The following is a 12,456-nucleotide window of genomic DNA, read 5'->3' on the forward strand; positions in this document are numbered from 1 at the left end:
AAATACATATCTGATATAAATCTTTACATGGTTTGCGTAAATACCGTGATCACTCTGAAGTTTTAACATTTTGTAAAGCGTTTGAAATAATAGGATTCTGCTAAACATGGCAAACAAAACATGATGACTTTTGTGAATTCTTACCAGGTTATAGAAACTTTGACTGTCCACGAGTCGTTAAGCATAGACAACGCGGCTCAGGTGGTGTAACTGTTTTTGTTAAAGACTGGCTAATAGACAAAGGTTTAGTGAAATGAATTTACTCTGAGTTCAGAGAATGTGTTCGTTTTTGGTAGAAAAGAGGTTTAGTCAATTGCAAACAAATCTTGTATTATGCTTTGCATATGTAGCGCCTGAAAATTCACCAATCTACGACGCAGAAAATTACAATGGAATTGAAATTTTAAATGATAAACTGTCACTTGTCGAATCTGATCTCGGTGATGTTTTATTCATCTTAGCGGGAGATTTGAATTTACGTATCAAAGACTTTAATGACTACATCATATAAGACAATCTTGACTATATATTTTACGATAATGTTGACTACCAAGGTGATTCATTTTGCTTACCTAGGAAAAGCTGTGATACTGAATACAATAACTTCGGCCTATCGTTAATAGAACTATGTTGCACAAAGGACATACATGTGTAAAATGGAAGATACAGATACCTCTCAGATTTTACTTGCACTGCAAACAATGGGAAAAGTGTAGTTGACTATATACTAGCATCGACAAGTGTTTTTGAAAATATAAAAGATTTTTATATCGGCGATTTTGACCTTTCTGATCATTTTCCAGTAATTTGTGTAATACAACTTGGGGTCGTAAACGTTGGACAAACAGTTAAAAATATCGAGCATTCAAACTTGTTCGATTATTCACCGTGCAAATGGCGTGAAACCTTGAAAGATGCACTTTTAATTCAATTTAGAAATATTTTTGATACATTTGAAAACAGCGTCACAGACGACAATATTAGGGAAAGCCAAAGTGAATTTGTTAATTTGTATCAAAAAGCAGGCGAGTGTATGAAAACAAGAAAACGTAATATAGGTCAAACTGACAGCGATCACACTCAACCTGATTGGTGGGATAATGACTGTGCTAATGCCAAGTACACAAAATACTCTAAATAGCGGAAGTTTAGAAAAATAGATTATCCAAATGACCTAAGAGAATACCTCAATGCCAGAAATGTGTTCAAAAATCTATGTAGAGCAAAGCAATGAGCAAAACAGCGTGAACGTCGAAACAAACTTATTGAAAGTCGTACAAATCTGAACAAATTTTGGAAATGCATTAAAAACGTGAAAAAGACACCACATCAGCAAGGCGCTGTAAATATCGCAAGTAGCGAATGGCTAAATTAGTTTGAAAATTTATTTAAGAGTTCAAACGCCGACGAAGAAGCAAGAAACAAAAGTATCTTTGAAATTGCGGACATAGTGCTTGACTCCAGTGTGCTACATGGCATGATAACGGAAGATGAGATCATACAAAGTTTATACTCGCTTCACAATGCACGGGCGCCTGGAGTTGACGGAACGTGCATTGAAATGTACAAAAGTACAATTGATATTGTCTTGCCATACATTAAGCGGTTATTCAATAGTATTTTGGAGTCTGGTAACGTTCCAGCAAACGGGTGCGAAAGTCTCATAACACCAATACATAAAAAGGTTCAATGACCCAAACAACTACAGAGCTATATCAGTAGTGAACAGTTTGCGCAAGTTATTTATGAAAGTGCTGAGTAATCGTTTGAAAAAATGGGCTGATTCCAATAACGTTATCGATGAATCGCAAGCGGGTTTTAGACAGGGATATTCTACCACTGATAATATTTTCAATCTTCAGGCAATGATACAAAAATACCTTTCCAAACGAAACGGTCGAGTTTACGTATTCTTCCTGGTTTACCTAAAGGCCTTTGACAATTGTGTGCATTCAAAATTATGGAATAGTCTAATACGCAAAGGTATAAGTGACAGAAGAAAACTACTTAAGGTCTTTCAGTCCATGTACAATCAGTTGAAATCATGTATAAAACTTAACGACGGTATCACGACATTCTTTCCATGTGAAATTGGGACGAAACAAGGCTGTGACAGCTCTACAATTATTTTTTCGCTATTCATTAATAATTTAGTCAATCATATGAAGTCTAAATGTGGTAGAGGTATCTTTATAACCAATGAAATAGATGACCTATTTGCGTTAATGTTTGCGGACGATGTATCAACAGTAGCAGAAACTGTCGTAGCACTACAAAGGGAAATAAATGCTGTAAGTGATTTCTGTTGCGAAACGGGTATGAAATTGAACTTGGATAAATCCAAAATTGTGGTATTCTATAGGGGTGGGCCTTTAAAAAATGTGAAAGCTGGACATTCAACGGAGAACAAATAGAAGTTGTGTCATGTTATAAATATCTTCGTGCCCTTTTTACACCAAAATTATCATGGTCCAAAACTCAAGAAACACTATCACTCCAAGCAAACAAGGCAATGAATACCATATTCCGCTAGCAAAAACAATTTGGCTTTTTCGACCCAAAGGACGCATTCAAGCTGTTTGACGCTATTGTAAAGCCTATTTTGACATACTCATCCGAACTATGGGGATATAAACATTGTAGTAAGATAGAACAAGTACACATTTGTTTTTGTAAAAGAGTGGCTCTCTTAAATCAAAATGTTGCCAATTACTTTACATTAAGTGAATGTGGGAGATTACCGCTTTACGTAACATATATAACACGTTGTGTAAACTACTGGACTAAACTCATAAATATGCATACAGACAGAACAGGTACCCAAAGCAATGTTATATCATGCTTCGGCGGCTGGATGACGCAGGACGAATAACGTGGGCAACACATATCAAACAGCTTTTGTTCCAGTATGGATTTGGATTCGCTTGGAGAACCGGTGAAATCGGAGACCCCCACGCATTCTTGCATGCGTTTACTGAAAGGGTGAAATACTGTGCCAAACAATCTGTATTCGCTGATATTGGCTCTTCCCCGAAGGCTTTATCATATAAACTCTATAAAAGTCTACTTGAAACAGAAACTTACCTGTATTTACCAATTACATATATTCAGAAGCGCACACTATCGAACTTTCGATGCTCAAGTCATTGTCTAATGATTGAAAGGGGTAGGCACGAGAACATAGATAGAGACTATAGATACTGTAAATATTGTTTGGAGAGAAATGTTTATGCGGTGGAAAATGAGATACACTTTCTTATCGTGTGTCCACAGTACAACGAACTTAGAAAAATGTATTTTAGAGACGAATGGGTGAATGGTGTTATATGTGACCAGTTGTTTATAACGATAATGTCAGATAATAGAACAGATAGTATTTTCTCCTTAGCAGGATTTCTAGGTAATGCATTTCAATTGAGAAGCGTCGAATAAGTAAATTCTAAAAAAAACAGTACCGCTCACGAAAGATATGCCAATAAATGTATGTTGCTTTTCTTGAAATTGTTTACGCATATACGTATATATACAGGATATCTAAAGATCGATATGGTGAAATGTAATTCCTACTCATACCATAAACAATAACAACATCATTTACATTGTATCAAACATGTACATTTGTAAACCATATCTCGACATGTTACACTATGTTATATCAATTATGAATGTATTTTGGGCCGGTGGCCTTTAACTGCTAATAAACTATATTTGATTTGATTTGATTTGACTGGAACACTTGCATTGAAATACACTTCACACAATGATTTTGTTTCCAACGAAGCAATTTGCTTCTTATCTCAGATGATGTGTATATTTTTCAGTAGCTACAGGGTCAGTCAATGTAGTACTGATGTATCATGAAAATGAACTTGCAACGAAAATCTTAAATTACACATTTTTATGGAAACGCTGACGATAAGTGATACCTAAATATGCTACTTTCGAAATAACCTTTTTGTTCCCATGTTTGTCTTAAAACATAAATTGTTTAATTGACTTTAGCAATTAATGTAAGGATAAATAGTAATCCATCGGATGCGCCTCATATATTTTGCATATAAGAACATTTTCTCCTCTGCGACTTCTAGGCCAGTCAAATCAATCAATATATGAAGAGTGGCTATAGGAATACATTTTCGCAATATTCTACCAATCTAAATGTTTCGTTTAAATAGATGACCCTGCAGGATTTGCTATAATCTTCAGAGATACTTAATTAAAAGACTTTGTGATAAAATTTACAAAACAATCGTGTGAGTAATATTGATTCACATTGGCCCCTTGCTCTTAATTTGGATTATCACATATTTGACATCGCGGGAGTGAAATAAAGCCCTCACATAAAATTGATAATACACTAGTGCAATAAAGCTTTGACGTCGACGTCGTTTATATTAATTGAGATGTTGGTCAAGTCAACTCGTTTGTAATAGCAAAAGAGAATAGAATGTTTGATGTTTCGGCAAGAAAAACTAACATGTGATAAAAAGAATATTACAATTGTGACTTCCACGCTAATTTTATTAAACTCGTTGAATAGAAATGATTACAAGCTTGTCAGATACTCGCATTTTATCATTTCATTTAGCTCGTTTAATACATTCAGTATGAATATACACTCATGTAGTATCTTGTATTAATAGAATGTCCTCTTATTGAAGAGCTTCCGTACAAAAAGACCGGCAATTAACGTACCTCTTTACTTGATCTAAATGTATATAGAGCTTAAAAAGAGCTAGAAAGTAGAGGCTAATATACACAATTTGTCTGAAAAAAAATCTAATGTGTATGGGATTTTTATACCACACTCTTCAATACATGTTCTCTAATTTGAACAAAGAAAAAGGCATATGTTCACACATGTTCTTTTATTATTATTCAAAAGAAACACATTGAAAAATGCCATACACTACGAAATATTTACATTCATGATGCGTTTTATATGGAAAGAAATCATCGTTTATTTTTATGTAAACAACAGTGGCGTAATAATATCAAGGACGTTCCTTTTTCCATGCTCATCATTCCTGCTAATGGAAATTATTATAATAAGATACTATTGTGATTATATGATACAAGTTTTTAACTAAATCCGTAAAAAGAACTTAAATGTAATTGGAGATTTGTGAGAAATGAAAACAGAAATTTGAGTAAAAAATGCTATTGTTTAACAAGGGAGAATGTGTAGTACAATTCGGGTGTGTGTATAAAGCAGCATCGAAACTAATCTTATAGGGTTAGTGGACATGTTGTGGAATGTACACCCTCGTTTGTAATGCTAGGCGCTTTGCCTAATTGGTCATGTATATTGTGGTGGTGAAAAAATCGTAAAAATTCTCTCTACTTTTATAATAATTTAAATGCATACTTGTATCCTCGTGGATCTCACGTATGAGGAAGTCAACTGTTCCGAATTTAATCATATCCTAAACGCAAGCTATCTCCTTTTAACTTTCAGAGAGAGAAAATATAGATTTTCTGGTCCTAATCAGTAAAACACACCAACATATCCCTGTGGATTGTGAGAAATGAAAACAAAAATTTGACTATACTTACTAAATTTTAAATGTTGAACCAGTGCGAATGTGTAGTCCAGTAATAGGGTTTGTATATAAAGCAGCATCGGAACTTATATTTGGTAATTAGTAGTCGTCTTGATGTGGAATGTACACGCCCGTTTCTAGGCGTTTTGCCGAAATTGGTCGGGTATGTTGTGGTGGTGATTAGTTTGTAAAAATTTTCTCTACTGATGTAATTAAATTACATTTTTATTACATTTATAAAAGTCAGGATTATGTAATAGAAAAAGTGGAAACTCCACAGGTCGCTCAACACAACAAAAACGAAAATGTTGCAGGCTCGGTTTGATTGAGCCTGTTCATGGACGGTAGTGGAAATGCATGCTACCGTCCACGCCCTCTAGCTCCGGGTTGAGCAGAACTCAACATTTATACAAGTTAAAAGTACAAAAAGCAATTTAGAAACATCCGCAGATGTATTCAAACGGCGATGAACATGGAACCTTCAATGATACACGTGTTGAGGCGTGTAATTCCATGAAGAGCGGCGTTTGGTCCCCAGATAAAATAAAGGGTTTGCCCCAAACGAGAAAACAATGGGCAGAACTAAACAAACTGGAATTTTGGAAGGGGATCTGAGGTTATGAAGCTTGCGTATCACAGGAACTGTCAAATTTTGAAAGACAAAATTAAAAAGCAGGCACCATATCCAAGGGGTGATTAAACAATACCAAAGGCCATGAAAGCGGGAGTATTGGAACCACCTAGACCGAAATGGTCATGTTGAAAAACTAAACAGTACCAATAACACGACAATTAAGCCGTGCTGAACGATCTGAGAAGATCGAAATATAACAGCCCTGACTTTTTACGGCCGCCACACGGCACAAACAACGCTGCTGTGATAATAAAATAGAAAAAGTGGAAACTCCACAGGTCGCTAAGTCTCATAAATCTCACTACATTCAAATGACGTGAGTCGCATTGTACCATAATGAATACTAGTACAGTAGTGTTTACCCTTTGTTTGTGTTTCTTTATATGCCAGAAAGGAACTTAGACCGGATTATGGTATCATAAGCTCAAGTAGAGTACAATACTTTAAGTGAGCGGTTGCAAGTTTTATTTCCAGACAAGTTGTATGTTTTGTTTTTTCGTTATGATTTATCTGGAGTCTTTTGTCCTCCACCAAGGATAAAAGACTGAAGAGGATGTCGGTACAGAATATGTTAAATGGCCACCCTAACTTTATTGAAATAAATTTGAAAAGAAAACGCAAATAATCTGTCAAACAAAGACGTTTTAATTCAGTCTCATTCAGATTCTATGAAATCATTTGATTTGATAAAATAATTCTGTAATAGATTTCGTAACTATTTCTTTTAATATAGCAAGAACCGTGTGGTGTAGTAAAAAGTGAATCGACCCGCGATTACAAAGACATCATAGGCTACAATCTTTCCCGCTGTATTCCATTGTTTTTTATACTGACATGTTATTTTTGTTTTACCATTATTTGCCATATTTTATTAATACATGATCTTGTTACTGCATTAATATAAATGACAAAGATTGAGGAAGGAAAAAAAAATATGAAAACTTTTAATTGATGCGAAACAAAAATGAGATACGATAAGAAACCTTATTTTTAGCTCGAAGCGGATAATCTTTCTAAATGATTACCTGACTATAGTTTTAAAATTAGTTTGTAATATCTGGCATGTTTGGAACTGAATCATCTTAAAGCCTGTGGAAAAAAAAAGACATTCTTAACATAAAATATAACGGACAGCGTAACTTGAGAAATGCAGGAATCTCTAAGGGGTGCTCTTCATAACAGTTGAAGATTTTAATTGTCCAAAAATATATGTGGATTCCGAAAAAGTAGTCTTTATTCTATATTCATACAAAACTTGATTGATGTAAGTTGTTGTGCTATTTGTCTGAAGTCCGCAGCCTCTTTACTGTTTATATCAAATCACATAAAAATCAAGATGTTTATTAATTTACACACAAGGCTCCACTAAACATTAAATTGAGCAGCAGTGTACTGTGAATGTTAGGTTTACTAGATTTTACTTTTTTTCAGGTTTTATTCCGCCAAATACAAGCTTCATATCGCTGGAAAGACTACAACAAGGAAACTACCCAGGTTTCCTCAAAGACAAGTTTGCGCAAAGTAATCCTAATTGGAGGATCAGCAAAATTGTGTTTGTTCAATCACCGAGGGACTCATTAGATGAACGTTTGATTAAAATGGTCAACGGTTTGTTAACGGTAGAAGATCAAGAAAGATGTTGTCCAATATGTACGTTGTTTATTAAAACAATCATTTTAGTTAATGATTTTATTGTTTAACTTGTTTAAGCGCATTTCAGCAACATTTTACGATATTCTTCGGTTTTCGTATACTCGGTTATTAACTTGTGTAAGGAACTGAAAGCTCCATTACTGTAACATTACAGTAACATAGAGTTAGTTTCTAGTTAGAAATATATGTTTTATTAACTTTAAATAGCATTTTCTAATTATCATCTTTTATTATGAAAGTAGTTTAAAAAGCTACTAGTATTTCAATTTAGTTTCTAGTTTAAGAATTCGAGTAGAACAATTTGAACAAAAAGACATGTTTCAGCTTTCGAACATGTTTCGCCACAGCGAGTGAGGTCAATCTGTTTTTAAAACTTGCATTTCTTATGCAGTTCAGCTAAATTATAATGAATGTTTCTACATTCGTATCGTTCTTTGATCAGAAATAATCTTCTGGTGAAATGCAATCTGAGTTGGGAAGCTGTAATAGAAGTAAAATGTTAAGTTCATGAGATGCAAATCTACCACAGAGTTGGCGTTTAGTGAACATAGACAAGTGTGACAGTTTAAAGTTTGAAAAAATACATTATAAAATCAAAATCAGATTGGCCACCTTCAGTACCAGATACGTTTGTACTTTTTCATCATTTTTTCAAGCAAATAATGCGCTAAAATCACATTCTCTAAAGTATATGCACGCTTCTTTTAAATGGAAATGAAAAAGACGACTTCAATGAAATCGCTATAATTTTAAAGACAATTTCTCTCAGTAGATCGTAATGTTTGACTTCCTTTCAAATAACTTTACCTATAAAATAAGATAAGATATAATTTATTATTGTGACATGTACATGAATAAAACATAATTACATAGCAATTAATTGAAAATAAGGCACCCGGCCCATTGGGCCTATATGTCACCAGAATTATCAAGTAAAAATAATTATATACGAAATCCGTAAATAGTTCATATTTTATACATATGTTAATAATGAAGTACATATTACTTAACAAAACGTTAGCAACTGTGGGATTTAACATAAAAATACCTATTTAAATAACAAATACACTTTGGACATCTTCAGACCAGATATTAGAGTAATGGTTCACTAGTAATCCATGGGCATGTGATAAACTTATTATAACAGTTGTATTGTCATAATTAGTGGATAATCCCAGCGTGGTCATAGCGTGTTTAATATTAATGTATTTATTTTTTATGACCAGTTATTTGTGCACTTAAAGTAGTCATAATCAGACATCTTCTTTGTGATCCGTCTGTCATCCATTGAAATCAGTCTGTTCCAGATACGTAACATGTTTCCCCATCGTCTGTAGACACTAGGTAACCACCTAGTGTCCCCAACCGTCGTAAGAATTATATGAGCCGCACCATGAAAAAACAACATAGCGTGTTTGCGACCTGCATGGAGCCAGACCAGCCTGCGCATCAGCGCAGTCTGGTCAAGGTCCATACTGTTCGCTAACGGTTTCTCTTACTGCAATAGGCTTTGAAAACGAACGGCATGGATCTTGTCCAGACTGCGCGCACTATGTTTGTTTTCTTATGGCATGGCTCATATTTTTACACCACTTCTGTTACATCTATTACACATGCAAAATTTCAAGACGCTACTCGAAAGTTCGCAAAGTGTCGCGTTCTACCTTAAGTGTTCTTTCAATACATTGTTGTACCTTTGAAACTACGTGTAATTATACCAAATATAACCGTTGACTTCAATTCAAGAGAGTCTTGTTTACTAACTATTAAAAACATACAATTTTCGGTTAGGATAAAGGTTAATGATAGACAAGTATAATTGCACGCCATAGTTACTACATTCGGGTCAGTTTTCTGAAAAGATAGACAAACGGGACACGGCTAATTGTTTTCGTACAATCATAGTGTTGCAGCAGGAAAAGAACAAAAACAGTCTCTAATGATCTACTATTCAGCTACAGCAACACCTCTAAATCTCCCTATTTTAATTGTTTTATATTGACTCTTACATGTAATTTCATACAAGTACATTTCTATTTCGCATCTAAATAAAATTTGCAACATTTGAGTGGGCATTTTAAACGTTTTCGTATATGTTTTCGACCTGTTACAGGCTCAATCAAAACCTTCCAACTGTTTCGGGTTCTCAGTAGGAATAATCCCATTTATTTTAATAAATGAACATGTACAAAACAATAGTCACATAAGAAGACATTAAAACTAATGCATACAAACATATGAATATTATATTCAGTGATATATTGAACACAATAGTTATTTTGCCAGTAAAATAGAACGTGTTCGAAAACGAAATGACGAGTAAACTTTGACGAAGTTTTTTCTTCGTGTTGTTTTTAAACTTATAAATATTTTATTATTCTCAACATTGTGATACATGTATCTGAAAAAGAATTCACAAATTCCGTTTGATAATTTCATTACACTGAGTTTATGCTCTGTAAAAACAACGTTGTGTAAAATGTTCCAATTAAATCAGTCTACAAAGATAAAATTGCTACGCATCCCTCCTTATCTTTATGAACGGAAAATCCGAATTGGTGCATCTCACTATACATGGCAATTTCAATTTTCATTACAACGATTAATTCACTTCTGTTTTGATTTCAGACTCAATTGATAATTTTGTTGTTATAACAAAATACGATTTGGTAGACAGTGGTGACACGGTTAAATTCAGACAGACCGAAGGAAGCTCTTTTGATGGATTGACGTTAGAGCACTTTGAACGTGTAGAACACGACATTTGTTCGAAATTTAACATTATTGAAGCAAAGGAACATAACATGTTTCGCTGGGTAAGTTATTGTGACACCACAGGTTACGACAATCCATATATAGACAACATTGCTTTGAAGTTTATCCAACGTATGCTGGAAAAAGACAGCCAGCCATTCAAACCTTGCCATATTCCGAAACTCGCGATCAGGAGATGGTTTAAAATAAAAGTCAGAAATTTAGTGTGGAGGTGTCGATATAACTGGATTGGAATGGGTTTGGATTTAATGCAGAAAATATTCGGCCTGTGTATATATCATGCTCTTGTTGGGATCAACTCAATATCGCGTATCTGATCTTATTTATCTGGTCATAAAATGTCATAAATAACCGAAAGCATCGATGTAAGAAAATATCGACAATAAATGATAAAACAGTAGAATATGAAAAAAGTCTGGACAATGTGTAATAACATTCAATTTGCTTATTTACTACTTGGATTCAGTGTTGTTATATTTTCTGTCCTATGGAATCATAGAGTCCATTCAATATCTTTTAAATAAAGTTCCGCCTAACCCGGTGCTAGGGGGCGTGAGGGGTGTTGTACTTCACATTACCTCTCATAAACAAACTCAATCATACGGAGTCTGCTATTATTTTGCTTGTTTGCATTCTGCGTCCAAAGGATCTTCATATATATATTATTGATATACCAATGGCAGTGAATTCATTATGTATTTTCACTGGATTAATCGAGTTGTTAGGCGTTAAAATATGTAATACATTGATATCATGTACACATTAAGATTATCTCTGTTTAAATTTGCACAGATAAACAGAATACATCAAATGTCACAAGAGTGAAGTTACCTTTTTTCAAAGTATTCCTCTTTCGCCTGAATGCACGCCGTCCCCTCAGTATCACCGGCTTGACGCGAGTTTTTTCGGGCTCCCAATAGGGATTATCCCATTTGTTTTTGTAAGGTATGAACATTTACAAATCAATAACTATAAAAAGAGGACATCAAAAACATTAAGACAAACATATGAATTATAGATCCAATGATATCTTGATACAATAGTTACTCCACCAGTCAAATAGAATTTGTTCGAAAACGAAATACCAAGTAAACTTTGACGGAGTTTCTTTTTCATTGTTGTTGTCAAACGTAAAAATATCTTAATATACACAATGTTGTGAAAAATATATAGGTTTATATATGTCTCCGACATGGACTGAATAGATAATTTTATCTGAAGTTTTTCATTATCAGTACTGTACCATTTTATTTGTAAATAGTTTATAGCGTACCTGATTTCATTTCTTACAGTTGGTTGATTTTCTATGTATGACATCAAAATGTCGTTTATAGGCTGAACGTTTATGAAACTAAGCGTGATGTCTTTATATGCCTTTAATATAAAATCAGTTATTTGATGACGATCTCAGCAAAGTCTGATATTTGCTTCTTTTCTAGCATGCACTTGGTAATAGCAGAGAGGCAAATAAACTTACCATTAATGCTAAGCAGGTATCTTCTTGTGATACGGTATTACATGTTCAATGAACAGCTGGTCTGTATTCCAAATACGGTGGTATTATGCAGGCAAACTTAACCAGTGGACTTGACATAAATAGTGTGTTTCAACAAATAAATGTAGTGTTGTTTCTCTAGTTTCCATGTAGTATCAAAATCTGAAATACTTGACTAAATAAATTAAATTATTCTGCTTTAATTTTTTAAACATAATTTACCATGATAAAACTTTTGTGTTATTAATCAACACCTATAGATAAAATAATTTACTAAAATGAAACATAATTTTTATGATTGTTGATATAAAAATCTACACAGTTTATGTTTGTAAAATCTCCTTTTGATAATTAAT

At 33.8% G+C, this 12,456-nt stretch overlaps 1 protein-coding gene across 1 annotated transcript in view; it reads left to right on the top strand.

Moving 5' to 3' along the window:
- The window catches only part of LOC123538735 (uncharacterized), a 38,084-nt gene extending 27,018 nt beyond the window's left edge, over positions 1–11,066 (top strand). Inside the window, exons 8-9 of the mRNA XM_053529802.1 lie at positions 7,609–7,827; positions 10,459–11,066. Of these exons, the coding sequence (XP_053385777.1) occupies positions 7,609–7,827; positions 10,459–10,922 (683 nt within the window). The 3' untranslated portion in view covers positions 10,923–11,066. The remainder of the gene's footprint in view (positions 1–7,608; positions 7,828–10,458) is intronic.
- Positions 11,067–12,456: the final 1,390 nt, after the last annotated feature.

This window comes from Mercenaria mercenaria, chromosome 18 (genome assembly GCF_021730395.1).
Source record: "Mercenaria mercenaria strain notata chromosome 18, MADL_Memer_1, whole genome shotgun sequence".
In the NCBI taxonomy this organism is placed as follows: Eukaryota; Metazoa; Mollusca; class Bivalvia; order Venerida; family Veneridae; genus Mercenaria; species Mercenaria mercenaria.